At 35.8% G+C, this 27826-nt stretch overlaps 1 protein-coding gene across 3 annotated transcripts; it reads left to right on the top strand.

Moving 5' to 3' along the window:
- Positions 1-27826, top strand: LOC110582093 (cysteine-rich secretory protein 2-like). 3 transcript variants are annotated; one of them, XM_021692039.2, is made up of 9 exons: positions 1-23; positions 479-515; positions 8143-8213; positions 11429-11545; positions 12340-12427; positions 19142-19287; positions 19709-19806; positions 22556-22644; positions 27175-27826. In XM_021692039.2, exons 2-9 carry the CDS (start codon positions 488-490, stop codon positions 27300-27302), a joined length of 765 nt encoding a protein of 254 aa, XP_021547714.1. In that variant the 5' UTR covers positions 1-23; positions 479-487; the 3' UTR covers positions 27303-27826. The 3 variants fall into 3 exon arrangements, with proteins under 3 accessions (XP_021547714.1, XP_021547715.1, XP_021547716.1); XM_021692040.2 differs by lacking the exon at positions 1-23 and adding an exon at positions 5351-5435 and having other exon boundaries at positions 476-515; XM_021692041.1 differs by lacking the exons at positions 1-23; positions 479-515 and adding an exon at positions 5048-5077.

Below are 27826 nucleotides of genomic sequence, written 5' to 3' on the forward strand. Positions count from 1 at the left end.
CCTGAGAAATATCCAGAAGAAAGGTATTTGCTTTAAATAAGGAAACATCTTTCCCAGCTCCATAGGAGAAAAAGCTCTGCACAGGGTCTTCAACCTGCTTTCCTCTGGCCCTGGGAAACATTAAATACCCTCTAGCCAAAGTCTACAGAGAATTCACTTCTAGGAACCAAAGGGGCACTTGAGAATAAATGCACAGCAAAGGTGACATCTAAGAACATCACTTGAGCTGAATAAAAGCCATTCAAAAAGAAAAAAAAAAAAACCTTAAAAAAAAAAAAAAGCCATGTGGAGAATCACAAGATATTGCCAAAACTGCAGTTAGACAATCAGCAATGAGACTAGTGGTATGACAAATCCTGTTTCAGACCTGTTGACTTAGATTTACTTGCACAACCATAATTGGCCAAAAACAGGAAATAAATGTAATGCATATATACTGCTCTAAACTTCTTTCTCTCCATCTTCCTTCTTCCTACAGATAAAGCTGATGCTTCACCTGATTCTGAGAATCAACAGTAAGTAATGTAATTTTTTAAAAGTGAACATTTTATTATGCAAATATATTTATGCTTTTTTGGTGTTAAATGATATATTGTAAAAATATCTATGATTTTCAAAACTCTGTTGATAACTTTTATTGAGAGTAATGAGCTTAACTTTTATACTCTTTTTAAGCTAAGAAAGTAACATGTAGCTCTACTATTCCAAATGCACTTTTACCGAATTTAACATTTAAATTAATTTTTACTTTTTATTGTAAAATAAGTAATATATTTTCCATATCTATGACTCTTGGAAACAATTATACTAGAACTTTCTTTAATAGAAAAATGAAAAACTAAGGATATATATGTCACATATTAAAAATTTTACTAATATTCACATATGTAGATATGTGTTGATGAAGACATTATTAAAACAAGGAGCAGAAGCTATTGCTAATAATTTTAAATCTATCAAAACAAAATTATAACACCAACCTAGAGATAAAAAAATTTCATTAGCAATTATCAGCATAACATACATTTTCCCTCATGAAACTCGAAAATAAGACAAAAGACGGAAGACTTAGAAGTTTTCCGATCAAAAGTTAATCTACACAAGCAGCTACATTTATATGAAGATTTGAATATAATATCTGCTGAGGATATTTTATATAAGGAAGCAGTTGCCACAAAGAACTTCTTTTGGCAAATAAGAAGTGATACCTAGTAATATACAAGGAGTTATTTACCCTGCAGCGGCAAGATTTTACTTTCAAAGTATTTTATTAATGTTCTTCTTTATGGCTAAATGCCATCCAGGTTGCTTAGGGAGGATTTATACTGTTGCCAGAGAAGATCTGGTGTTGTGTCTTCTGCCAGTTAAAAACAAAAGCTACATCTGCCTGAATGACTCACCCTTTGGAGGAGCATCAAATGAAATTAAAGCAAAGACAAGTTGCAAAGCCAGGAGCTATTCCATAATGTTGGGTAGTAAGGTCAGTTGGTGCCCCTGAACTGAGCTCAGATTTGTAAGAGGAAGAGGTAAATTAGGAGGAAGAGTGTCAGACCTCTAAAGTAAGGTCTAAATCAGACTGTGCTAAAAATTCCAGTAATGCTGTTTAGTAAATTCAAGTAAGGGGCAAGAAATCATATGTGGAAATAAAAAGAAAACAGAAGGAAGATTAAATATGACATCTAAAGTCTGAAAAGACTGCATCAAATACTGCTCTGTAGTGATTGATACATAGCTGTGTGGGTACCCATAATGCATACATTATACACATATGTGTTGATGCTTTTATTTTTTAAAGATTTTATTTATTTATTATTGATTGATTGAGAGTGGGAGGAGGGGCAGAGGGAGAGGGAGACACTCTCAAGCAGACTCTGGGCTGAGCGTAGAGCTGGACACCGGGGGGCTAGATCCCACTACCCTGAGACCATGACCCCAGCCAAATGCAAGAGTAGGACACTTAATTGACTAAGCCATCTAGATGCCCCTGTGTTGATGCTTTTAATGGTATTTTTTTCTGGCCTGATTGTTTGAAACATTTACATTCCCTCCTTTCAGGTACTAGGGCATTGAGGCCAAAGTGTCTGGCCTTATCCCTGGGTTCTTTTGCATGCAAGCACATGGCATTTCATTATTAAATATCTGATCCTGGGACTGCAGATCTGTAAAGTGGGGCATTGAGTAATGTTATGTACTCTCTAGATTGTTAAGAGTTTTTTTTTTCCATTTTTTAAATTTTTTTATTCTTATGTTAATCCCCATACATTACATCATTAGTTTTAGATGAAGTGTTCCATGATTCATTGTTTGTGCATAACACCCAGTGCTCCATGCAGAATGTGCCCTCCTCAATACCCACCACCAGGCTAACCCATCCTCCCACCCCCCTCCCCTCTAGAACCCTGTTTGTTTTTCAGAGTCCATCGTCTCTCATGGTTCGTCTACCCCTCCGATTTCCCCCGCTTCATTCTTCCCCTCCCGCTACCTTCTTCTTCTTCTTCTTCTTTTTTCTTATAGATTGTTAAGAGTTTTAATGAGCCCGTAAAGAGTGACACAGTGCTTCACACAAAACCCAGAATAACCATATGATGGCATTATTATATGGCTCACTTAAAGGCAAAGGGATATGGCCCCCAAAACTTGCATGTAAAGCATTTTATTTATTTATAAATTTAATCCCTCTACATTCACCTTTATAGGTAATGCTTAAGAAGGATCTGGTTTTAATTTTCCCCACATAGCAAGGTAATTTTCCCAAAACTATATACTAGACAATCTGTTCTTCCTCTAACGCTTTTTTATGCTACCTTGTTTGGTCTGTCTCTTATTAAATTTTCTATTTACCTTCATTGGCCCATTTATCCATTCCTAATATAATACTCAAATTTTGTCAACACAAGTTTGAAGCCTATTTTAATAACTAATATGAAAAGATACCCAAATTAATCCTTCTCATAAAAGGTATATTCAGTTATTCATGGGCCAATCAGAATTTTTATTGGAGTTATAAAGAATTTTCATATTAATTTAATTAGGATTGATACCTTTATTGTATTAACACATACCATTTAAAAGCATGAAAATCTCTCAACTTATGTATATCTTCTTTTATGCCCTTTACTAGGGTTTTAAAATTGTCTCCAAAAAAAGATTTTTTATTCTTGGTTATTTCATAAATAAACTATATTTTTTGTACTATTGTGAGTTTTATGTTTTCTTTTTAATCTTATTTTCTAGTTGAGTGTTGCTAGGATATGGCAATGGTATTTTTTATTAACTGGTATTACATCTTGCAAACTTTTTTTTTTAAGATTTATTTATTTATTTATTTGACAGAGAGAGAGACACACAGCGAGAGAGGGAACATAAGCAGGGGGAGTGGGAGAGGGAGAAGCAGGCTTCCTGCTGAGCAGGGAGCCTGATGTGGGGCTTGATCCCAGGATCCTGGGATCATGACCTGAGCTGAAGGCAGACGCTTAACGACTGAGCCACCCAGGCACCCCAGATCTTGCAAATTTTTGCTTATGGTGTATTCTCTAGGTAAATGGCCATATCATTTTAAAATAACACTAATATTATCTCTTCCTTTATGAGACTTACAAATATGTATTTTTTTCTTTTCTTCATATTGGAGAGATCAGGACCTCTCCAATATGATGTTGAACAGTACCAGTGACATTGGTCATTCTTTTTTTGTTCTCAATATTAAATGAATGCACCTAGAGTTTCTCCAAAAACTATATTTGCTAGAGATATTTGGTTATATTGCCATTATCAAATTAATAATCTCTACTCTCCTTTTTCTTATTTTTAACTATAATAGGGGTTGAATTTCACAACATATTTTGCCACATGATTTTTCTTTATCCATTAATGTGATGAATATGACCAATAAATATTCTAATTTTGAATTATTCTTTTTTAAAATTTTGAATTATTCTTACAGCCCTGATATAAAATTTACTTGATCATAAAAATCCTTGTTTCCATAAAATAGACTTATCAGGCAAGGTATGCCTGTATAATTTTTGTGAATATATGTTTTTCATTAATTAATAAGCAGTGATATGATGTCATTAGAGAAAACAACTTATTTTTTTCCAAGTGAGTGTTTCAAACTTAGGGTGGTCCTAAAATTAAAGTAAAGAAGAATTATACATATAAATTTATGCTTCAGAAAGACACAATTTCCTCTTCTGTTTATAATTAGCAGTAAAACATCAACACTTAGATTTGTAAATCTTTGAAAACCCTTTGACTTTTCTCTAGTCACACTTATGAGAAATTACTGATCTCTTGGAAAAGGGAAAATTATGAATGGCAGAGCAGAAAAACAGTATAAAAGAAGAGACGTGGTGACATGCATGTAGCAAAATAACTCTTTTTAGAGAAATGATTTAAAAGGAATTTAAGTTTGTTCCTAAGGAAATCACAGAGGAGATGTGTAACGATACACATTTAGAAATTGTCTACATGCAAATAAATGACAGGAAAAAGCAGTTACTTTCCTAATTTGTCCTAATGCTTTCTCTGTTACTCTAACAAATGCAAGTGCAAATAAAACATATCCTATCTGCACCTGCTATTTAGGGAGTCCCCTGGGGGTGAGACATGAGGTAGAACTAAATACACTGGTCTTACAGCTGATAATAGGTTTTTATCATATTTACTGTATTTGAAATAGCCTTGCTTTATGCTAGGTCCTTCCCTGTCCTTCTCCAAAGTCCCAGAATGGGTCACGGCAAAGGAAAATAAAACTTCACATTTTACTTTTGCACACATGGGAAAATCCAACAAGCTCACAGTGTGGGCACTAGAATGGTGGGCTCCCCTAATGATATGCTAAGACTGAGGGTGGGCGGGGATTCTATCTCGTTCACTTGACCATGTTCAACAATATCTAGCATGCTATCATGGATAGAGTATGTAAAACCTAATGGATGCCTGTTAAAGGAAAGAAGAGTACCTGATTGCCACTGACTTGCAAAAAAGGGAGGATCTTTTTCTCTTTTGCTCTCACATTTTCTAGGAGGACAACTTGAGGCCATGACAGAGAGATGTGCATGTGTCCTTCACTAATGTAAGTGAGAGTGTAAGTGAGAGTCCCCTGGAGACTTCGTAAGCTTCTGTCGCTCCATCACTGAGCAAGTACAGAGTGAGCCATCTTTAGCCATAGCTACTCGCAATGTAGTTCAGAAAAAAGGTCAAATGTAAAGAAATTAATATCAAAGGCATAAAGGGAATACTATCAAAGGATAATGAGGTTATTAATGAGGAGCTCATCCTGACTAGACTTATGGGAAAAAAAAAAAAGGATTATTTAATGGATGATGTACCAGGTTGTGTTCCTCAGGTAACAAAATCTGAGACACAAGAAGTTGAAGAATACGAGCTCAATTCCCTAGGAAGGAAGGAGAGAGAAGCAAGATTCCTTCAAGGTGAGGTGAACTGTGGTGTAGTCCTATGGGAGGCTTCAGCCAATCAACTGAAGTGTCTGTGAGCTGAGAGATTTCTGCTGGCAATGCTCCCAGCAGAGGGCACAAGCATCCCAAATGGTAATATAAATAGTAATGTTAATGCTAAGACAGTATGTCTTAATGTATGTTTATGGTGATTTTTTTCATATTTTCAAATTGCTCTAACATTACTTATCTCATTCACAAGAACCATATGAAGTAATCCTATGTCACCATACTCTAACTTGATAGATTTTCAATTTCATATATCTCATTAAAGATAAAGCTGAATAAAACAGAATTAATGACAACAACAAAAGCCCAGGCTTCTTAACACCTGTAGTGCACTCTTTCCATTCTCACAATACCAGGTGCCTCTGTTCTTCTCTTACATGATCACCATAATGCCTAAACTGTTGGCTACACCAGGTTGCAAAAAAACAACTAATAGGTTTGACAAAATCAGAGCACTTTCCCAAGAGTTGATAATCTTTTTGCAATAAAGGGCTTTTCTTTTTCTGATTACTGTAATTACAGTACTACAGATTCATTTTAGAAAATTCAGAAAAGGATGTCTCACCACATGAAGATAAACTCATGCTCTTGTATTTCTGTTTAATCTCATTTGTTCTTTGCCTGGCTTTTTGTCTGATTGTTAGTTTTGTGAGAGAAGGGGATGAGGGGACTAGGTCCTGCTTCTGTTACTGTTCTCTAGGAGAATAATAATGTAAGCATTCTCAGATCTCCCTACACATCAAGGTTGTCAGTATCACTATGCAATAAAAGTTCTTCTGTTACTTTATCTTAAAACTGGTCTAAAATACCTATGTCATAGTTTTGTCATATATCCATGAGAAAAGCAAAGCTCATTGAGATATGGATGCTGGATGGTAATCAGAGGTAACCCAATCTCTCAGTGTCTTTTTATTTTTTTTGAAAGAGAGAGAGAGAGTTCACAGAGGAATAATGAGAGGGAGTAGCAGACTCCCTGCTGAGCAGAGAGCCTGATGGCAGGGACTCAATCTCAGGACCCCAGATCATGACCCCAGCGGAAGGCAGACACTTAACCAACTGAGCCACCCAGGCGCTCCAATCTCTCAGTGTCTTGCTCACACATGTGCACCTGAATGCAGATCTGTAGCTTCAGAAGATTTCAAATTAGCACATTTTATGGACCTTCAGATTCACTCAAAAATAACCTAACCCTCAAATACCAAATTTGGGAATGTGTGTGACGCTGCTTGGGCTGCTGTAACAAAATACTGCAGACTGGGTGGTGTGAACAACAGAAATTTATTTTCTCACAGTTTTGAAGGTTCAAAGTCTGAAACCAAGGTGACAGTATGGTCAGTTTCTGGTGAGGTTTCTCTTCCTGGCTTGCGAACAGCTACCTCTCACTGTGTTCTCACATGGTATCTTCCTGTATATATGGAGAAGAGAGAGAGAGGACTCTCTGGTGTCTCTCCTGTTATGTACACTAATCCTGTTGGATCAGGGTTCATTCTTATGACCTCATTTAATCTTAATTGCTTCCTTAGAAACCCAATTACAAATGCAGCCACACTGGGGACTAGGGCTTCAACATATGAATTTTGGGAGGGCACAAACATTCATCCATAAAGGAAGATAAGGATTTCCCATATGCTGTGTTTTTAACTTTGAAGCATAAGCATTGTTTTTGTTAGAACACCATTGGAGACATCATTGCTATGTCTAATACACTCTAACAAGAGGATATATTCTAATTTATTTGAACATTTTATCTCTCTACAATTAAGCATTAATAAATTATAATATTTTTATCCTTATAAATATTAATGTAATGAAAATGTATGCCTAAAATTTTTCCAGTATATATTATTATTTCCTCAGAATTCCAAGAAGTTAAATTAGTGAGGCAAGGATGTGAACCTATTAAGGGTATTGATACAAATTAGGTGGGTAATCTAATTTTAAAAGTGAGAAATCTACCTTCTGTTTTTAGAACCAGAAGGAGAATATTGCCTTTGGGGGGGGGGTGGAGGAATTTAATGCATTGTAATAAAGGGCAAGGTTTGAATGGGAATGAATGAGGACACTGGCTGCCTGGGTGTAGCTGAAAGAGTGGTTGAAAGTATTAAAGACAAGCATTTACTTCTTAGTGGACTTACCTATGGTTCTAGGAATGTCAAGTATATGAGCCAGACTCATGGCAGGTAAGAAATGGCAAATGATCATTAGTAATTTGAAAAGATCTTGATGAGGGTATATTTATAAAGGATTAAGAAGGGTTTAAGGAAACCAGCAAAAACTAATACAGGAGCACCCCAGTATTACTAACAGTTGGGAGCTATGAGTGGGCAATGTGAAGAACCCATTCCTAGAACCAGAGAGTAGCTACATAGACAAGAATGTGGAACTAGAGTGAAAATGGGTAGTATATACTTAGCATTTATAGGTGTACTTCAAAATCTTCAATCAAGTACTTCCTTTTGTTCTTTAGGTCCCCATTGGAGGGTTGCTTCTTGGTGAATCCATTATCATTCTAGTGGCATCATGTAACAAATCTTCTCTTGTTATATTACTAATGAATTTGGAACAACTGAGATCACTACATTGTTTTGTTTTATTTTTCCTCCTGTATTCCTCAGAAGTTCATACACTAAACAATCCAATGTCGGTCTTTGTTCCCTTTGTTTTGTTTTCCCAGCAATGGCCTTATTCCTGGAGTTGCTGTTCCTGGCTCTTGTGTTGCTTCCATTCTTTACTGCAAATGGACAGGTATGATGGAGGTTGAAAATATCTTCAGAACAACTGAAGCAACTTATAAACAGAAATCTATTAGATCAATTTTCAAAAGTGAAAAGGAGTAGAGAGTCTGGTACATCACAAAGTACTCATTGGTTGCTCAAGTAGTTAACACAATTAAGTCTAAGGCTGTGGTGACCAGTATTGTAGCCTCTAGCCACATGAGGGTATTGAACACTGGAGATATAGATGGTCGGAATTGAGATCTGCATAATTACATAGCAGAATTCAAGACTTAGTAAAAAAGGAAGGTAAATATTTCATTAATAATTTTAATATTGATTGCATGATGAAAACATAGTATTTTGAAACAATTAGATAAATAGGTATATTATAAATATAAATTTAATCTGTTTATTTTTTCTTTTTCAAAGTGGCCACCCAGAAATTAAAATTACCTTTGATGCTATCATTATATTTCTATTGACAGCAATAGTCTACAGGTTTAAAAGCTAATGAAACTCACCCTGTCCAAAGATCTTTACTGATTTCCTTATATTTAATTCATTACAATGTGATCCTTACAGAAAATTAGCAATATATTTATATAATCGCAAATTAGCAAAACTTCTTCACATACATCACCACATTTATTTTCATAGTCAATGTGTAAGAATAATAATACCTATTTTTTAAGTTAAAAAAGAAACTTTAGTAAAGAGATTAAGTATTTGGATTTTTTCATGGTCTTACAATTAATATATAAAGAATAAGATGCTCTAATTATTTCTAATATGCTGCTTTACTTTAATAATCCTAAGAACAGGATCAATGATTCTCTTAAATGTTTGGTGGGTAGGTGTCTATATAAGGTGTCTATCTTCTGATCAGAAAAACTCTGAATGTGAAGTTTGGTCATTGCTGTCTATTTCCACATTCTCCTTTAACTCTGAGCATACAGAATAGCTAGGACTCCACAGATCAGAGTTCAGGCAATAGGTCAAAACTCATGTGGCATTCAGAAATATAGTCATTATGTTACCATAATTAATTTTCAATCTGAAGACAATTTATTTATCACCTGGGTCTTATTCAAAAAGTTTGTTGCCTTCCCAATCTCTTTCCTAAAGATTTTTTTTTAAATTTTATTTATTTATTTGAGAGAGAGAGCAAGAGAGAGAGAGAGCACCAGCGGGGGGAGGGAGGCAGAGGGAGAAGCAGACTCCCCGCTGATCAGGGAGCCCAATTGCAAGGGAGATCAATCTTAGGACCCTGGGATCATTACCTGAGACAAAGGCAGACACTTAACCAACTGAGCCATGCAGGAGCCCCCTAAAGATTTTTTTTCATGGCCCTTTCCAATCCCCAGTTATCTCTCTGGTCCATCCCCTGGTCTTCACTATAAAATTATTTAAAAGAGAGCTATATTTTGCTCTTTTGCACTGCTAAATGTTTGCTGATCAGATTTTCTACATACCTTCTGCCTAGTATGGTTTTTTCTGCACCTTCTCAATAGAAAACACTATTCATCCTTTATAACCTCAATCCAGACCATCTTTTGCAAAGCTTTCCTAACCTGAATAAGAATTGATCCCTTGTTTTTTATACATCTAGCAGAATCCACCTATCTTCAGTTATCATGTGGTATTGTTATTATTCATGTCATATAGTTTACCGAAATAAATTTCTTTTTTAAGATTTGATTTAATCATTTTAGAGAGAGAGAGAGTGACAGTGCACAAACAGGGAGGGGTAAAAGAAGAGGGAGAAAGAATCGAAATAAATTCTTGAAGGATAGATAGATACCTTTTTAGATCCATTTTATGCTCAACACTCTTCATATTCCCTGTCACCTAATAAAAGCTTTCTTGAAACTCATTAAAAAACAATAAAGACATGTCTTCAGTAGGATTTGTATCTACAAAAGAAAGGATAAGAAGGAGGAAATAATTATTTCTTTCTCAGGGACCAAATTTTGATGTGTTTTGAAATGAAATTCTATGAAGCAGGTTTTTGAGAGTCAATAGGAAATATCCAAGGATGTTATTTTATTTCACATGTGCATCCTTTCTAGCTTAGGCATTAGTAGCTGGGAATGTACCAAATCTGTGAGTACAATGAAATTCACTAAAAAAAAAAAAAAAGAAAGAAAGAAAAGAAAAGAAATTCATTATTGGTTCCTGTCCTTAGGAGCATAAAGCAAGTAGGAGAATGGATGCATAAATTAATAATGGCAATAAATATGGTTAAACCTAAGTTTGCACTATTTGGAGGGCTTTGAGCAACCTCAGTATTGGGAGAAGAGAGAATAACTTACCCCAATGTATCAGATAAAATCAACAAAGAGTCCTGTCTATTTAGACTTAGATTTTAAACTCTTGGTCATGTTCATACAACATAACACTCATGTGTAATTTTAAGTCATCAAATATCTCAGACCTTGTGAGAACAATTCACACACCCCACTCTACCTCCAGGGTAGACATCTCCCCCCTGCCACACACACAATGATAAAATATACCAAAAATTTCAGCAGCTGATTTAATACTTTATTCTGTTACTAAAAAGGAACAGAGTCAGCAATGGCCTATTAACTGGATGACTTTGTTCCCTCTAAATGGCCTTGGAAATTTTTTAATATTGCAAAAGTACCTTTTGAGTGATGCCATGAAATCAGCTCATATAATAAAATAGATCATAATGTCTATCATAATAGGAAGAATAATTTTATTAGCACTGAAAGCACTTTGAACCTGAACATCCCTTCCCTAGATACATTTTAAATACATTATTTCTCTAAATACAGACCATATCAGGTCAAACTTTCCTTAAAGTCTAGGATGAATCTTGAGGTCTACTCTCATCCCACCTGCTGCAGCCTGATCAAATGTGAATGAATATGTCTTAATGTTTCTATTGTGTACCTTTATGGTTATAAAATATTATCACTCATATGGCTAGAAAAGGCACAGTAAGAATTCCCTTGAAACTAGAAATTGGCATCTGTGGCCTCAGAGGAGATTTTAATTTGTCATGCCATGAATTTCATCCTCCTTCTCAAAGCTTCAAATTACTTTTTTCCTATCTGTCATAGCTTTGGCTCAGGTTCATTGGCAATGCTTAACAACTAATATTGATTTGAACTGAATGCTCTTTAAAATGATCTTTGTTCCCTCGACCATTTATTCACTCTTAAATGCAATTTTAACAAATGTTAAGAAGATAACCCTAATTTTATCTCCCTTTAGGATCCATCCTTTACTGCTTTGCTAACCACTCGAAAGCAAGTCCAAAAAGAGATTGTAAATAAACACAATGAACTAAGGAAATCAGTCTCTCCACCTGCCAGCAACATGCTAAAGATGGTAAGAGGTAGTGATAAAGGCTAATGGTGTGAATCAGCAGTGATAAGAGCAGGGAGCTGGTAACTGGCATCTCTTAAGAACTTTGTTTTGCTTCCATTCTGCTATTTCATTTGAGCTGGATTATGGGCAGGGCAAAAATTAATTTTTCTTTATAATGGTTAAATAATCTAGCAAGGGTGTGGGGCTATTAAGTCGGGAAGGCAAAATTAGAAGCCAAATCTTCAGACATCAAATGTGAAGCCATTGCACTTTTTGTTCGCTATCTGCCCTAGTCTAAAATAAAGGAGTCCACTTTCCTTCAAAATCAGTGCCATTTAGGGTTAATAATAGTTCACTTTCCAAGACACAATTCGTAAATGCTAGATATCTCCCATTTGAGTGCAGTGGGCTACAAGTGGAACTGGGAATAAACTAGGCTAGTTTATTACTATTGAAATATAATTTAAAGACTTCACATATTGATGAGTGCTTAGACTAGCACTATTGCTAAAAAACCTAGGTGTGGCTCCTGTGTTATCATAAATTGTCAGATACTGTACTGGATATTTCTGTCAGTAGACACATCATTTATGAACTTCTCTTCATGTGGAAATTGGCACTGGAGCAGAAAAACACACATACACACACACACACACACACACACCCCTAACAAAAGACCTTATCATACCAATGACAATGAATATATCTATAGAAGTTTTAAAGCAGTGCGAATCAACCTACCAATCAGATTATAAAGCACATGTTTCACTGGAGTTGAATCTTTAAGTGTATTTTTTTTTTCTTGTGACATTTAGGAATGGAACCGAGAAGCAGCAGCAAATGCCCAAAAGTGGGCAAACGAGTGCACTTTAGAACACAGCGTGCCAGAGGACCGAAAAACCAGTACGTAAATGAGTATTTTTTGAATAAATGAACAAATAAAATAATATTGGAAAAATCAAATAGAATGGAACATTCTGGGATGTTTTAGAAGACTTAGTGAATAAATGTTGCTTATACTGCTCTATTTAAAATCAAGCTATCTGTAGAAGGAGAGAGAATTATAAGTATCATTTCGTGCTTGTTGACTGTTTATGTTATGCAAATAATTTCTGAACCAATACTTCATTTGTTCCTCTCAACCAGCTCATGAGTCAACACGTCATGTATCATCATTTCTCCAGCTTCAAAGATTAGGGACATAGGAGAAATGACCTAGGAGCACATCCTGAAGTTGTGTCATGTACTGGAAAGTTAACCAGGCTTATTGATTTATTTTTTAATCTTTTATTTAAATTCAATTTAATTAATATATACTATATTATTAGTTCCAGAGGTGGAATTCAGTGATTCATCAGTTGCATACAATACCCAGTGTTCATTATATCATGTGCCCTCCTTAATGTCCAATCCCCAGTTACCCCATCCCCCCACCACCTTCCCTCCAGCAACCCTGAGTTTGTTTCCTAGAGTTAAGAGTCTCTTACGGTTTGCTTCCCTCTGTGTTTTCATCTTATGTTATTTTCCTTCCTTTCCCCTATGTTTATCTGTTTTGTTTCTTAAATTCCACATATGAGTGAGATATATATATATATAGGATATATAGATATATAGAATATATATATAGGAATATTACTCAGCCATCAAAAAGAATGAAATCTTGCCATTTGCAATGATATGGATGGAACTAGAGGGTATTATACTTAGTGAAATAAGCCAGTCAGAGAAAGACAGGCTTATTGATTCCTAATCCACTGCCCTTTTTCTATATTGTGTTGCTGTTTGGTGTTTAAATATCGCTTTTTTTATGTTTATAAATATACTGAATTATGTGAATAGTTCCTGAATTTTGCTGTAAAAATACTTAAACTTTTAATATCATCATGAATATTTTGTGTATGTTCACTCAGTTTTTACTTTTGATAATAAATAGTCAAGTAGTTTGCATAGACTGTGTACCTATAAAGAATAGAATAATATATCACATGCAAAAAACTATAAAAGTTTCAAGAATTATAAAAATTATGAGAGAAAACTTTTATGCATAAACTTTACATAAAATATTTATTTACATTATCAAGCATGAAAGGCAAACTCAATTTGAAGGTAGTGAATAATTACCTATAATTTCAGTAGAATTATTATTTATAAAGTGTTGATATTAACATTATAATGAAATTATGAAGAGAGATAACTGCATTCAGTAGAAGATTAAAACAAATGGTCTTAAGATCAAATTATGTTAGATTCTGAGTTTCTTTCCTTCCATATTAAAGAAGATATCCAAGAATATTTTATACTCTCTTGAAGCAGCATGTAGACATAATATTTCAAGCCACCAAAATGCAAATATTATGTGAGAGCTGAAAAGATAGGCAAATGTTTCTGGGCTGCAAGACATTTATTAATGTTTTTATTTTTTTATTATTTTTTATTTTTTATTCTTATTTTTTAATTAATTTTATTGTAACAACAATGCTTTTTAAAAAATTCTATTGTAGTAAGAATACTTAACATGAGACCTACACTCTTGACCAATTTTTAAATATATTATACAATATTGTTGACTACATGTACATGTTGTATAGCAGATATCTAGAACTTATTCACCTTGCTTACCTGAAATTCATTGATTAGTAAGTCCCCATTTCTCCTTTCCCTCATCCCCAGCTGCCACCATTGCACTCTTTGATCCTGTGAATTTGATTCTTTTAGATATTTCACATAAATGGACTCGTTTAGTAGTCTTTCTGTGATGGTATATTTTGCTTAGCATCACGTTCTCAAGTTTCACTCATGTTATCACATGTTGCAAAACTTCCTTCTTTTTTTAAAGATGAATGATATTCATCATATATATATATATATATATATGTCATCTTGTCATCCGTTCACCTGTCCATGGACATTTAGGTTGTTTCCAAATGTTGCCTATTATGACTAGTGCTGCAGCGAACATGAGTGTACTAATATCTCTTCAAGATGCTGATTTCAGTTCTTTTGGATAAATACTCAGAAGTGTTATTGCTGGATCATTTTGTAGCTCTACTTTCAATTTTTTTGAGGAACCTCCATACTGTTTTCCACAGCAGCTACACTATTTTTTCATTCTCACCAGCAGTGTACATGATTCCGATTTCTCTACATCCTCACCATTACTTGTTGTCTTTTTTTTTCTTTTTGGTAATAGACATCAAAACAGATGTAAGGTGATATCTCATTGTGATTTTAATGTACATTTCCCTGATGATTAGTAATGTCGAGCTCCTTTTCACATACCTGTTGGTCATCTGTATGTCTTCTTTGGAAAAATGCCTGTTCAAATCTTCTGCCCATTTTTTGAGCAGAAGAGATGAACAGGTATTTTTACAAAGAAGACCTACAGGTGGACAGCACTGACATGAAAAAATGTTCAAAATCACTCATCATCAGGGAAATGCAAATCAAAACTACAATGAGGTATCACCTCACACTTATCAGCATGGCTAAAATTAAAAAAAAAAAACAAATAATAAACAACAACTGTTGGAGAGGATGTGGAGAAAAAGGAACCCTCATGCACTGTTCGTGGGAGTGCAAACTGATGCTACCACTGTGGAAGACAGTACGGAGGTCCTTGAAAAAGTTAAAAATAGAACTATCTTGCAATCCAGTAATTATGCTACTGGCTGTTAACCCCAAAACTACAAAAACACTAATTCAAAGGGATACAGACACCCCTATATTTACAACAGCATTATTTATAATAGCCAAATTATGGAAGCAGCCCAAGTGTCCACTGATAAATGAATGGATAGAGATATGTATACACATACGCATATATACATATATATATATATGATGCAATATTATTCAGCCATAAAAAAGGAAATTTTGTCATTTGGAACAACATGGATGGAGCTAGAGAGTATAAGGCTAGGTAAAATAAGTCAGAGAAAAACAAATATTATATGATTTCACTCATATGTGGGATTTGAGAAACAAAACAACTGAGAGAAAAGAAAGAGAGAGAGACAAACCAAGAAAATTACTCAACATAGAGAACAAACTGAAGTTTACCAGAGGGGAGGTGGGCGAGGGATGGGTGAAATAGGTGATGGGGATTAAGGAGTGCACTTGTGATGAGCACAGAGTGATATATAAAATTGTTGAATAACTATATTGTACACCTGAAACTAATATAACACTGTATGTTAACTGTATTGGAATTAATAAAATAAAATAAAATAAATTAAAATGCTAAATAAAAAGTGGTAAATAAAAAATATTCAGAAAGGGCGCCTGGGTGGCTCAGTTGGTTAAGCGACCGCCTTCGGCTCAGGTCATGATCCTGGAGTCCCGGGATCGGGTCCCGCATCGGGCTCCCTGCTCGGCAGGGAGTCTGCTTCTCCCTCCAACCCTCCCCCTCTCATGTGCTCTCTCTCATTCTCTCTCTCTCAAATAAATAAATAAAATCTTTAAAAAAAATATTCAGAAAAAACAAAACAAAACCAAATCTGCCCATTTTTAAATAGGGATAATTTTTGCTATTGGGTTGTATGAGTTCTTTATATACTTTGAAAATTAACTCCTTATCAATTATAAGCTATGCAAATGTTTTCACCCATTCCATAAGTTGCCTTTTCACTTTGTTGATTGTTTCTTTTGTTGTGGAGAAACTTTTTAGCTTTATTCAGTCCCACTTATTTATTTTTGCTTTTGTTGCTTATACTTTTAGTGTCCTATCCAGGAAAGAATTGCTAAGACCAATGTCAAAGAGGTTTTTCTGTATGTTTTCTTCTAGGAAGTTGTCGGTTTCAGGTCTTATGTTTAAATCTTTAATCCGTTTTGAGTTAATTTTTATGAGTGTTTTAAGATAGAGGTCTAAATTAACTCTTCTCCATGTGGCTGTGCAATTTTCTCATCACCACTCTTTGAAGAGAATATTTTTTTGCCCATTGAGAAGAATTAATATTGTTAAAATGTCCATGTGACCCAAAGCCATTTATATACCCGTTGGTCAGTTGTACATCTTCCTTGGAGAAATGTCTATTAAAGTTCATTGTGATCAAAAAAGATCTATAGTCAATTCCTCAGGCAGCCCCCTGAAAAAGATAGATCTTTGGGCATTTCATCTAACTCTTTCAGCTGAAACTTGGGTTTTTTATCTGTTCACTCTGTGCTGAACTAGGAAGGGAAGCTGTGGCAACTATGAACCCAAATCTCTATCTATTCTCATTTGCCCCAGGCAGCTAGATTATGCTGGATATTATTAGCATTCTCAGAGAGGAAAGTCAGAAGCCAGTCTTTGGGGCAGCCTCTGGAAAATTTGTGGCATTTGATACCCAGACCAAATCTGTCCCACTCCGGGGAGAAACAGGCAGCAGTGGTGTTAGTCAGCTTGCTCTGTGCTGAGCTGGGGAGAAGAGCCATGGCATCTACCAATCCAAACCACCATCTCTGCTGTCCTCCAGGGGGCAGCACTGCGAAAAACTTCAGAGCTCCAAGACTGGCAAGACAGAAGTCAGTTCTTTAGGGACCCCTGGAGAAATTGGAGCATTGGACACCCTGATCAATTCTTTGCTTCCCCAGGAGGAAGCTGAGAACTAAGATTTTTCATTTGCTTGCTCTGTGCTGAGCCAAGGGGAGGAGATATGGTATCTACCAGCTCAAGCCACCATCTCCATTCTCCTACAGATGGCTAGCCTGTGCCTGACTGTCAGAGCTCCAAGACTACCAAGACAGAAGCCAGCCATCTGGGGAGTTTCCATAGGGAAGGTTGGGATGCTGCCACACAAGAACCAACTCCTTCCTTCCCCTGGGAGAAGTTGGGGGTTAGGGGACCTTTTCCTGATCATATGGCAGGCACTGTGCTGAGGGTAAGCATTCTAGCAAGAGGGTGTCCCAGTTTCACTACAGACTTCAGTGAGTCAGGGTTCATATTCTCCCAGGGTCTAGGAGTCTTTCAATTAGTTTTGGATTTCCCACCAAGGCAATTTTTTTGGAAATTGTTGCTGGATCAGTGTGTTTGTTAAGGGAAAGAGAGTCCAAGGCTCCCTACTCCACCGTCTTGCTGATGTCACCTTCGGCAAGGCTCTTCTTGCCTAATTCTGAAGGAGGAAGATTTGGCCTTATGATATCCTGATTTAGTGATTAAGAGAGAATCCAAAAGCTTTGAAATCTGCCATCCTTCCTGATGTCAGTTGCCTGTTAATTGGGGCTCTTATAGGCTGCCTGTAGAACTCTTTTTCCAAGTTCACACAAAATCATAATCATAAACATTTAGACAGGGTCCAATATGTGAAAAATCTCTGGTGAGGGTGGACAAGAGGAGAAAAAGAATAAAAGTTGGTCACTGCCTTTTGCAAATTTACAGTACAAAGCTGAGAGCATAGGAGTCATTACAATGTGAAGAATTTAGCTTCGGGCTCCTGGGTGGCTCAGTTGGTTGAGCGACTGCCTTCGGCTCAGGTCATGATCCCAGGGTCCTGGGATCGAGTCCCGCATCGGGCTCCCTGCTCTGCGGGGAGCCTGCTTCTCCCTCTCCCACTCCCCCTGCTTGTGTTTCCTCTCTCTCTGTCAAATAAATAAATAAAATCTTAAAAAAAAAAAAGAATTTAGCTTCAAAAAGAATGCATCTCTGAAACTCCAGAGAATTTTTGAATAATAATGTCTTCTTAACCTATTCAAAGTTTTGCATGTTGATGCCGACCTCCGTGTCCTAGACTGATCTTTTCTTTTTTTTTTTAACATTTATTTATTTTTGCGATGCCTGGGTAGCTCATTTGGTTAAGGGTCTGCCTTCAGCTCAGGTCATGATCCCAGGGTCCTGGGATTGAATCTGGCATCTGGCTCCTGGCTCAGTGGGGAGCCTGCTTCTCCCTCTGCCTGCAGTTCCCACTGCTTGTGCTCTCTTTCCCACAAATAAATAAATAAAATCTTTAAAAGAAAGGTTTATTTATTTTAGAGAGAGAAATAGAGTGTGAGTAGGAGGAGGGGCAGAGGGAGAGAGAGAGAATCCTCAAGCAGACTCCCTTCTGAGTGAGGAGCCTGATCCAGGGCTTGATCTCAGGACCCTGAGACCATGACCTAGCTGAAATCAAAAGTCAGCCTCTTAACCCACTAAGCAACCTTGGTGTCCCTAGACAGATTTGTCTTCTATTCAGCTTTAGAGCTGAGAAGGACAGAAGCCCTTTTATTATGTATTAACAGTTATAAGTATAGGCACTGTGTCTGAAGGTCAGCATCCTTGTGTTCATATAGTTGATTTCTTTTTTTTTTTATGTTATGTTAGTCACCATACAGACATCATTAGTTTTTGATGTAGTGTTCCATGATTCATTATTTGCATATAACACCCAGTGCTCATTGCAACATGTGCCCTCCTTAATACCCATCACCAGACTACCCCATCCCCTGACACCCCCCCCCTCTGAAACCCTCAGATTGTTTCCCGGAGTCCATAGTCTCTCATGGTTCATCTCCCCCTCTGATTTTCCCTCTTTCAGTTTTCCCTTCCTTCCCCTAATGTCCTCCGTGCTATTCCTTATGTTCTACATAAGAGTGAAGCCATATAGTTGATATCTTTTGCCATTGCATGTTTTATTGCTTCCTCAAGGATGATCCATTTCTCTTTAGGTACAAAATGTGGTGAGAATCTCTTTATGTCAAGTTACCCTGCTTCCTGGTCAGATGCAATCCAAAACTGGTATGAGGAGCGCCATAATTTTGTCTATGGTGTAGGACCTAAGAGTTCTGGTGCAGTTGTTGGACATTACACCCAGGTAAGACAAACAAATGAAAATACTTCTACCACAAATGCTCTAATATGAAAGCATCTCTAAATTATGACCAAGTCCAATGTTCAATTTGAGTAAGAGCCTGAATAGATATAATAGTCCTGGCATTGGGTGGTACTTCATCTAGAGCTGTCATTTTTTCCCATCACTTGAAAAACTCTTGGTAAGGAAGCATACTCTCTACTTTTTCAAACTTAGAAATGGATAAAATAGTGAAGGTACCTTAAGATTTAATATTTTAAAATTTGTGGTTTTCTTCAATAATTGAACTAAATGTTTTCAAAAGGTACTTGGCTCTAAACTATAATAGTAACATTTTTTCAGTTTTACATTTGCTATTACTATTTTTTTCAATATTTTCCCTCTTCTTTAATGTACTCTCATATATTCCTTTTTGGAAATGTAGGTCGTTTGGTACTCTTCTTACCATGTTGGATGTGGAATTGCCTATTGCCCCAATCAAGAAAGTCTAAAATACTACTATGTTTGCCAATATTGTCCTGCGTAAGTATATACTTTAGAGTTTCATGCAATAATCCTATGTACAATTTAATATTTTTAAAATTCTTGTATAGAAAACAAACTAGAATATAAAACATATTTCAGTAAAGGGAAGGAATAAATCCTTTTTTCATTTTTTAAAATTGATGCATAGTTCATACACAATGTCACCTTAGTTTTATGTGCATCACATAGTGACAGGTCTATACCTTGTGCTATGCTCACCACATGTGTAGCTATCAGCAGTCACCATACAATGCTATTATAACTATTTTTTTATTTTTTTAGAGATTTTTATTTATTTATTTGTCAGAAAGCACAAGCAGGAGGGACGGCAGGCAGAGGGAGAAGCAGGCTCCCCACTGAGCAGGGAGCCTGATGTGGGACTCAATCCCAGGACCCCGGGATCATGACCTGAGCCAAATGCAGACACTAAACTGCATGAGGCACCCAGGCATCCCATGCTATTATAACTATTACAATACTATTGACTCTAGTCCCTATGCTGTACTTTTTATCCCCATGACTTATTTATTCCATAACTGGAAGCCTGTACCTCCTACTCCCCTTCAAATATTTTGCTCACCCCCATTGCCACCCCTCTGGCAAACATCATTTTGTTCTTGTACTTATGGTCTGTTTCTGCTTTTTATTTTTTTTTATTTTGTTTTTTAGAATCCCTATATAAGTGAAATCATATGGTATCTGTCTTTTTCTGTCTAACTTATTTTACTTAGCATAATACCATCTAGGTCATCTAGAAGGAATAAATCTTTGGAAATGCCTTTTAAGTTGAGATACATTCAACTTATCAGGGAAGAGACCAGGTTCTCAAATCCAAGTATAAAATCTGAAACTCTCTTCCCTCAGTTACAGAGTGACATCTTTTCTTTCAGTCACCTTTCCCATCAGCTCACAGCTATTCCATGAGCCTAGGCGGTGTGCATTTCTCTAGATTTGATATCATAAGTTCTCATCAACTTCACACTTTAGGAGGGTGGCAGCTTGACGGTTAAGCAAAGGATGGTAGTGGACTGGCAAGTAGGGGATGGCAGATTGCAATTTCACCTCGGCCTGCTAAAAAGTTCCTTGCCCTACTTATCTAAAAAACTACCTACATTGTTACCATCACAGATGATTCATTCCTTTGCATCTCAAAGATTTTTCAAGAGATTTTTAATGTACTTCAGAATCCAGAAAAGAACATCTTCAGTCTTTGCTTTTCAGAAGTTTTCACAAAATTTCCATAATGGATCAACCTTTAAGGTCTTGACCAGTAGCAGGAAATATGTTTTTTCATCAAGGATTATGTTTAAACTTACCTACAATAAATTCTGTGGATATACTGAAGATCTAATCTGAACTTATCTGTTAACCTTACTTTCTTTTAATGTTTGAAGTTTCTTGCCACTGGAGACAGGAGGACCCCTAGAACCAAGGCTCCTATAGGATTTATTTTGAGATTGTAGATAACCTGAGCATATGGATCTCCAGGGTGAGAAGTATGACCTCCAATGTCATTTTCCTGCAAGCACTTCTTAGGGTTTAGTAGAAAGAATTGAAAGGTCTTAGGAGAATGCATCCAAACTCACTGGCTGGCTGTAAGAGAGGAGGCTCTGGAGCCAGGCATCTGAAGTGAGAGTTTGGAGTGAAAAATGAGGGAAAGCAGGGGCGAGAAAACTTCCAGAACATGTTTGTGTCTATTTCACATTTTTCCAGGGGCTCACACATGGTCAATTATATTCTGTGCGGGGAGTGAGGTTCAGATGCATGACATTGTGTTTTTGGCCCACTTGGTACAATTGAGACTTTGACTCTCTTGAAAAATATTCATCAGTGAGTTGTAGACTAGTTACTGTAAGACCAATATACCTTAGCGATTAGTGTTAATAAAACTGTTTTTTTAACATTCCTATTTTTGTAAATATTAAAATCTCACACACAAAGCATCTAGACATTCAAAAACCTTTTAAGCATCCCTACTCCCAAAAACATACACCAAAAACTACTTTAAAAAATCATTACTTCCATCTTTTTTTTAAGGTCTTATTTATTTATTTGAGAGAGGGAGAGCGCACAGAGAGAACAAGAAGGGGGGTGGGGCGAGGGAGGGGGACAAGCAGACACCTCACTGAGCAGGGAGCCCAACATGGGGCTTGATCCCAGGACCCTGGAATCATGACCTGAGCTGAAGTGAGACACTTAACCACCTGAACCACCCAGTTGCCCCAAATCATTACCTCCATCTTGAAGCCAAAATTATCCAGGGGCTTTATCTTCCCTAGTTCATATTATAGAGATTATCACTTTTTTAGATATAAAATTATATGTAACTTTAAGCATTTCCACACTGCAACCCTTTCTCTCCCAGTAACTTGTACAGTCTCTCTAAGGAATATGTTTTATCACTAGCCAGCACCTTAGAGTACACTACTTTAGCAATTTGACCAAGTCTTTTGGGAGGGAAAGAATGTTGTCATGTTGAAATGTACTCCGAATATTTTAGACCCTATTAATCCCATTTTAATTGTTCAGGCTGTGAAATAACGGTCAAGGAAGTGAGGGCTTATGTATGTTATTTTCTTTACATTGATATCTGAGTACATTTTGGGAATTTTAGTTTGTCAGTTATTTGACATGATGAAAAACATTGACCAAATATTCAGGTATATATGGTGATAGATGCTACCCTGGGAGCATAAACTAAACTGAAAAATGAAAAATGTTTGACATTTTGTATTTCAAATTTCAGTGGCAATCTTCTTAGCAAGATTCATACCCCTTACCTAAAAGGAGAACCTTGTGCCAGCTGCCTTCATCACTGTGACAATGGACTATGCAGTAAGTTTGAAGTCATTAATTTGCTAGTATATATAATAGAATGATCTGGCTTTTTTTTTCCTTTGAGTATCTTTTATTTTTTAAAATTATTTATTTAAATTCAATTTAATTAACATATATTTCATTATTAGCTTCAGGGGTAGAATTTAGCAATTCATCAGTTGCATATAACACCCAGTGCTCATTGCATCAAGTGCCCTCCTTAATGCCCATCACCCGGTTACCCCATCCCCCTACCCACCTCCCCTCCAGCAACCCTCAGTTTGTTTTCTAGAGTTCAGCATCTCTTATGGTTTGCCTCCCTCTCTGTTTTCAACTTATTTTATTTTTCCTTCCTTTCCCCTATGTTCTTCTGTTTTGTTCTTTAATTCCACATGAGTGAAATCATATTATGTTTGTCTTTCTCTGACTGGCTTATCTCACTTAGCCTAATACCCTCTGGTTCCAACGATGTTGTTGTAAATGGCAAGATTTCATTCTTTTTGATGGCCAAGTAATGTGTGTGTGTGTGTGTGTGTGTGTGTGTGTGTGTGTGTAAATATATATATATATCTTCTTTATTAGTTCATCTGTCGATGGACATCTGGACTCTTTACATATTTTGGCTATTGTGGATATTGCTGCTATAAACATTGGGGTGCATATGCCCCATTAAATCACTATGTTTGTATCCTTTGGATAAATACCTAGCAGTGTAATTGTTAGGTCATAGGGTAGCTCTCTTTTTAACTTTTTGAGGAATCTCCATATTGTTTTCCAGAGTGGCTGCACCAGTTTGCATTCCCACCAAAAGTGTAAGAAGGTTCCCTTTTCTCTGCATCCTCACCAACATCTGCTGTTTCCTGTGTTGTTCATTCTAGCCATTCTGACCTGTGTGAGGTGGCATCTCATTGTAGTTTTGATTTGTATTTCCCTGATGCCAAGTGATATGAAACATTTTTTCATATGTCTGTTGACCATTTCTATGTCTTCTTTTTTTTTTTTAAAGATTTTATTTGTTTGACAGAGAGAGACACAGTGAGAGAGGGAACAAAAACAGGGGGAGTGGGAGAGGGAGAAGCAGGCTTCCCGCTAAGCAGGGAGCCCGATGCGGGGCTTGATCCCAGGACCCTGGGATCATGACCTGAGCTGAAGGCAGACGCTTATCTTTGGAGAAATGTCTGTTCATGTGTTCTGCCCATTTCTTGACTGGATTTTTTGGTTTTGAGGTGTTGAGTTTTATAAGTTCCTTATAAATTTTGATACTAGCCCTTTACCTGATAAGATATTTGCAAATATCTTCTCCCATTCCGTAGGTTACCTTTTGGTTTTGTTGACTGTTTCCTTTGCTGTGCAAAAGCTTTTGATCTTGATGAAGTCCGAATATTTCATTTTTGCTTTTGTTTCTTTTGGCCTTGGAGATGTGTTTAGCAGGAAGTTGCTGTGGCCAAGGTCGAAGAGATTGTTGCCTATGTTCTCCTCTAGGATTTTGATGGATTACTGTCTCACATTGAGGTCTTTCATCCATTTTGAGTTTATTTTTGTGTATATGGTAGAAGAGTAGATGCTTTGTGTGTGAGATTTTAATATTTACAAAAATGGTAGAAGAGTTTCATTCTTCTGCATGTGGATATCAAATTTTCCCAACATCATTTTTTGAAGAGACTGTCTTTTTTCCATTGGATATTCTTTTCTGCTTTGTCAAATATTAGTTGACCATAGAGTTGAGGATCCATTTCTGGGGTCTCTATTCTGTCCCACTGATCTATATGTCTGTTTTTGTGCCAGTACCATACTCTCTTGAAGATTACAGCTTTGTAATAGAGCTTGAAGTTTGGCACTGTGATGCCACCAGTTTTGCTTTTATTTTTCAACATTCCTTTGGCTATTCGGGGGTCTTTTCTGGCTCCATACAAATTTTAGGATTATTTGTTCCAGCTCTGTGAACAATGTTGATTGGCATTTTGATAGGGATTGCATTGAAACTGTAGATTGCTTTGGGTAGTATAGATATTTTAACAATATTTGTTCTTCCAATCTATGTGCATGGAATGTTTTTCCATGTCTTTGTGTCTTCCTCAATTTCTTTCATAAGTGTTCTATGGTTTTCAGAGTACAGAGATTTTCTCTTTTTGGTTAGGTTTATTCCTAGATGTCTTATGGTTTTTTGGTCCAATTGTAAATGGGATGAATTCCTTGATTTCTCTTTCTTCTGCCTCATTGTTAGTGTTTAGAAATAGGGCTGATTTCTGTGCACTGATTTCATATCTTGCCACTTTGCTGAATTCCTGTATCAGTTCTAACAATTTTTTGGTGGAGTCTTTTGGGTTTTCTACATAGAGCATCATCTGAAGAACATGGATGTAAAATTCTCACCAAGGCACTAGCTAATAGCATCCAATAGTACATTAAAAGGATTATTCACCATGACCAGGTGGGATTTATTCTGTGGCTGCAAGGGTGGTTCAACATCTGCACATCAATCAATGTGATACACCACATTAATGAAAGATAGGTTAAAAACTATATGATCCTCTCAGTAGATGCAGTAAAAGCATTTGACAAAATACAGCATCATTTCTTGATAAAAACTCTCTGCAGTGTAAGATAGAGGGAACATCTTCAATATCATAGAAGCCATAGACTACTTTTTTTTTTTTTAAGAATTAGGAAATCTGATTGCAACCTACTTAAGCAATGCCTTCATGCAAAAGACAAAAATAAAAGTATTCAATAGAGTGTGTTTAATAAAAAATTTTACACAGTATCTATGTATTATGTGCAATGAAAACCTCATTACCATGTGTAACCTAAAGAAACATCTACCATCAATGTATATGGACTTGTTACATATTGGCATATATAAAAATGTGTCTGTGGAAATAATTCATTGTAATTAAATATTTTTCCTATCGAAGTTAATGCAATTACATCAAAAGTGGCATTTTATAAAGAGAAAATATGTACAAAATATAAAGATGTGAGAACACAAACACAGTTCAGTTCAGACACCAAACAATCTTTTTATATCAATGAGTTCATCATACTAAATTCTTCATTTTCCCCATAGTATAGGATAATCAAGTTTAATTTAATAACCACTCACACTTGTGTTTGCTAGTAATTTTTACATACTTTTAAAATGTCAATCAAATCGGCATATAACATTATTAGCTCACAGAAGTCTCAAAATATTTTAGCAAAAGGATTAAATTTAGTGTCATATAATATCTCATGTTTAGTATTGTTATGGATATAAATACAAAGAGTTGGTACTTTTGTTTAGTTGGGATATGTTATTAAAATTATTATGAACAAAACAGCTAACCACTAACAGAAATTTTTACCTTTCCAAATGCATTCAACAGATTGAACTGTACCATTCTTTCTGAGTGAATTGTATAGCTCTAATTCAGAATATTGAATGATATCAAAGCTATACATCCATTAAAGAAGAAAATATTTTCTCCTCTGCTGAATACTATTTGTTAAGGGATTTGGAATTTATCCTGTTAGCAATAAGCAACCAATTGAAAGATTTTTACAGAGAAGAGTGATGAGATCAGAATTGTTTTATAAAGATCTGGCAGTAGTATGGAGAAACAAGTGGATGAAAGCCAGCTTGGAGACTGTTGAAAACATGGGTTTGAAAAACAAATGAATGTTTTTACTGCATTCTGACAAAATGAATGAAGAGAAATGGACAGTAATGAGCAATAGGTAGGAAGTAGTAAAACCAGTGTTTGTTACTTGCACTTGGTAAATGCTGATAAAAAGTAGAGAGCAATGAGTTCATGTTGATTCCCAGTTCCTGATTTGAATTATTTAGTAGTTAGGAGTTTAATTTCTCTTATCCCAGGGGAATTGAGTTGGGAGTTGGGGAGTGACTCCAAAGAAATGCCACACTTGGAGGTAAAATGATGAACTTAGTTTGAGAGTTATTGAGTTTGTAGCCACTGAGGAACTTCAAAGTAGAAATGTCCAATAATCATAGTGAAATTCCTTCTAGTTTTTACATCCACATCTTCTCATAATGATTTCTTACTCTTGAAAGAAAGACTAGTGGCACTAGAATCTGGATAGAGAAATAGTGTCTAATATAAATTTTTTCAATAATGGAAATGTTCAATATTTGCACTGTCATGTAAAGTAGCTCCTAGATAGACTGGTTATTGAGCATTTGGAATGTAACAAGTATCACCAATGACCTGAAAATTTATTTTTTAATGTTATGTAATTTTAATTAATTTAAATTTAATTTAAACAACCACATGGCTAGAGGCTAAAATTTGGACACTGTAATTGTATAGAGACTCATTTAAGCTTATTTTATTTTCTGAGGGAAGAAAATAAGTCAATTCATTTTAGAAACATTCCAAAAAGCTCAAATTTTAAAAGAAGTGATGGATTAATGTGTCCCTTTGTATCATAATGTGATACCAACTTCTTTGCTCAATTGTCTTCTCCCCACTTACATTGAATTTATTGTTTGCACTGCTGGTATGGAGGAAAACAATAATGAACTGACTAATTTCTTTGTTTTTATTCCAGCCAATACTTGTGAATATGAAGATGTTTATTCTAACTGTAATGCTTTGAAGAAAAGCTATACCTGTAGCCATGATTTCGTCGAGACAAATTGCAAAGCTTCCTGCGAATGTGAAGACAAAATTTATTAAATGCCCAATACAGACTGAGCAGGGCTAAGTGAAGGAGGACCACATCATCTACTTATTTTGACATTAGCACAGATGTTGTAAGCATGTTAGCTATAAATTTTATTGCAAATAATGAGTCTTTTTCTCTTGGATCTACTTTTTATTTTACAGAAATCTCTTTCATACAAAGGATTAAAAAATAACATAATCTATGATTATCTGTTGCTCATGTAAAAATCATGAGCAATAAGGAAATTCTGACAAAGCATTATGGACCAGAAGAGACTAAGAAAACATGAGAATAAATGGAATGTGGTCTCCTGTGTCAGATCTTTGAACACAAAAAGGTCATTAGTGGAAAAAGTGGTGAAATCTGAATAGAATCTGAATTGTTTTTGATAGTAACATCCATTCTTAGTCTTGATAAATGTACCAGAATAATGCAAGATGATAACATTAGGGGAAACTAAAGCTGGGTGAAGGGTATATGGGAATTCTCTGTACTATCTTAGCAAAATTTCTGTAAATCTAAAAATACTTTCAAA

Source organism: Neomonachus schauinslandi, chromosome 8 (assembly GCF_002201575.2).
Source record: "Neomonachus schauinslandi chromosome 8, ASM220157v2, whole genome shotgun sequence".
Lineage (NCBI taxonomy): Eukaryota > Metazoa > Chordata > Mammalia > Carnivora > Phocidae > Neomonachus > Neomonachus schauinslandi.